The sequence below is a fragment of the Microcaecilia unicolor genome, chromosome 2 (assembly GCF_901765095.1).
Source record: "Microcaecilia unicolor chromosome 2, aMicUni1.1, whole genome shotgun sequence".
Classification (NCBI taxonomy): domain Eukaryota; kingdom Metazoa; phylum Chordata; class Amphibia; order Gymnophiona; family Siphonopidae; genus Microcaecilia; species Microcaecilia unicolor.
This window is the reverse complement of record NC_044032.1, coordinates 503,997,665-504,000,733: the sequence shown is the minus strand read 5'-3', so window position 1 is coordinate 504,000,733 and position 3,069 is coordinate 503,997,665. Positions and strand designations below refer to the sequence as shown.

The 3,069-nt window shown below is 40.6% G+C and overlaps 1 protein-coding gene across 1 annotated transcript; it reads left to right on the top strand.

The window, feature by feature from the left end:
• The first annotated feature begins 383 nt into the window (after window positions 1-383).
• Window positions 384-2,845, top strand: MSX1 (msh homeobox 1). Its single transcript, XM_030192596.1, is given in 3 exon segments — window positions 384-482; window positions 484-889; window positions 1,976-2,845. Coding segments are annotated over 3 exon segments (858 nt in total). The 5' UTR covers window positions 384-455; the 3' UTR covers window positions 2,401-2,845.
• The last annotated feature ends 224 nt before the right edge of the window (window positions 2,846-3,069 follow it).

Here is a 3,069-nt window from a genome sequence, read left to right as displayed (position 1 = left end):
ATTTTTTTTTTTTTTGCAACCCCCCCCCCCCAAAAAAAAAAGGAGGGTGGGAGTGGCTTAATTACAGAATTCCGTGTTTTTCCTTTTGCAAATGAGTGTTATTCTTTCGATTTCTAGAACGAGGACGGCACTTTCACTTTTTTCTACACCGAAGTTTTCTGCTTCCACAAATCCTAAAACTTTACACGCAGCAGCTCGCCGCTTTTTCGGAAGAGCAAAGAGATGCGGCAGACAGAAGGTGAACCAAAGACGAACCAATGGCAGGCTGTGTCACCGCCCACCCCGCGTTGATTGGACCCCATCGTTTCCAGCTCGCCTTATCAGCAAGTCTTAAGTTAGTAGAGCCCTGCCTGAAAAGTGACAAAATTCTGCGAGCGCCGGGATCCATCCGAGCTGGTCGCTCTCGTAAAACACATGACTGGCCGCTTATTGAGACTGGAAAGGAGTGGCTCTGTATGGCCCCTGGTGTTGATGTGATTTCTCGGCGTGAAAGTTGAAGGATCTGCTGTCTCTTCTTCTTCCGGCAAGCAAAACATGCAGACGAGTCTTAACATGGGAGGAGAGCAGGAAAGCGAAAAGCCGAAAGTTTCTGCCGCGATTTTACCTTTCAGTGTGGAGGCGCTGATGGCCGATCGGAAGCCGGGGAGAGAACGGGAGATCTCCGGGGCTGAAGTGCCGCCACTTGCTGGCACTTCGCACGCTCTCAGTCCTAGAATTGGATCCTTGGCTGTTGCAGACACCCCGGCTTCTCCCTTGCCTATCAACAGCCATTTTTCTGTGGGAGGACTAATAAAACTACCCGAAGATACTTTTATCAAATCTGAGAACCCTGACAAGCAAGAGCGAAATCCATGGATGCAAAATTCCAGATTTTCTCCGCCTCCCACAAGTAAGAAATGCAGTTGAGTCGTTCGGTCTATCCGTGCATTGTGTGATATAATCTTTGGAAATAATGTAGGATGAGGCAATCACTTAAAAATATATTTGACACCGTGGAAATGCAGATGTTTAAAAATATGGTATAAAATAATGTTCACAAAATATTTAGTTTTGCAGTTGTTGAAACAATATTATTTCAAGTGTCACAGCTGATGAAAGTTGCTTATGTGCTAAGCTGCAAGCGATAAACTAAGCTGTGAACCCTGGTGCCGAGTCTGTTGAAGTGTGTGAATTACTTAGAAACAGAAAAAAAAATGAAGTCAGATAAAGACCATATGGCCTGTGCAGTTTACCTATCCTTGTCATCTACTATCCCCTTGTACTTAATTAACTTGTCAGTTCAAATTTTTGATTTTAGTTATTTGATTAGAAGGGTTTAAATAACATGAATTAAACCGTAGTCTCCTTATGTATAACCGCGTATCACTTAACGTTTCTGTGCGCCCTTTTAAATATAGCACAATTTGTGATTTTTGAACCATAAGAGCCCAGCTCAGTGGGTGCTCAGCAGTCAGCACCCCCGATATTGAGCAAACTCCCTCACTGTGTCTAGGAAGGGTTATTTGTATTGTGCTTGCAACTCCCAATCATTTCGAAATGTTGGCGCCTATGTTTTGAATAATGCCCTTATTATGTTTTTATCTGAGAGTTTCAACTGCAATAGCAAACCCAATTGCATTATTACTAGGAAAGCACAGAATAAATATATGTCTAGCAGTATGTTCTGTATGAAAGTTAATACGGTATTTCTTTTCAAAATATTGTCATTCTTTAGTCGAACGCTTTCGCCAAGTAAACTTTCAGACAATATATTTTTTGAGGTACATTGTGACATGTCAAAAGTCCCAAATTGAGTGTAGTAGCCTGAAAGATGTAATATGTGTGGGGTTTTTTAAATTCCCAGGACAGATAGCGCTATATAAATGCTATTAGTAGTAGTAGTAGATAGCATTCCTTTCTAAAGCAGAGCAAATAGTATGTTTATTATATGTCAAGGTGGGTTTGTGGAGTTCTAAATTGTCCGGTTTGTGTTTAGGGAGGATGAGCCCCCCAGCCTGCACCCTCAGAAAGCACAAAACGAACCGGAAGCCACGGACTCCCTTCACCACTTCGCAGCTGCTGGCACTGGAGAGGAAATTCAGACAGAAGCAGTATCTGTCCATAGCCGAAAGAGCCGAGTTTTCCAGCTCCTTGAATCTCACAGAAACCCAAGTCAAGATCTGGTTCCAGAACCGCAGGGCCAAAGCCAAGAGACTTCAAGAAGCAGAAATGGAGAAACTGAAAATGGCAGCTAAGCCTATGTTGCCCCCAGCTTTTGGAATTTCTTTTCCCCTTGGGAGTCCAGTTTCTGCCGCTTCATTGTACGGAGCATCACATCCTTTCCAGAGGCCCACGCTTCCGGTGTCTCCTGTTGGACTTTATACTGCTCATGTGGGATACAGCATGTACCACCTTACATAAAGGACCCAATAGATGCAATAGACACTAATGTGATACTTTGTGAATTCTTTCCAAATCAGGTGTTCTAACGGATTTTGCAGCTAAAACTTAAAGAGACCAACAACAAAATGCCGGTTTCTTTTCCTTCTGCCTACATTTTGAGTTCTCAATTCGAATACCTAAAGACATAATAAATCTTAAAAGAAAAGAACCCAAACTGGCAAGCAGTGTTCCAGTCCCAAGACATTAAAAAAAAAAAAAAATAGAATTGTCATTTGTAAGTTTTAAAACAAACAAAAAATTCTGTTCATCCTAACTGGAATGAGATGTATTGCTGTCTTGAGAATATTTGGTTTTGGAGAAAAATGATTTCACAAAGGCTTTTATAAAAAGGGATGATATCTCTTAAAAATGAGAGATAACCCAAATGTCCTACTTTTATTAACGACACTGTTTTGTGTTGCTACAAGAGTCCCATTGACAGGGACTTTACCTACCGTGTAATATAATGTATATTTGAAATTTTATTATCATTTATATTATAGCTATATTTGTTAAATAAATTAATTTTAAGCTACAGTGTTGCGGAGTAATTTCCATTCTTGATTTCTACTTTGGCAGTAATCATTACAATTTTTTTTATTTCATGTCTCCAACATAACAAAATGCCAAAACAGAAAAAAAAAATGT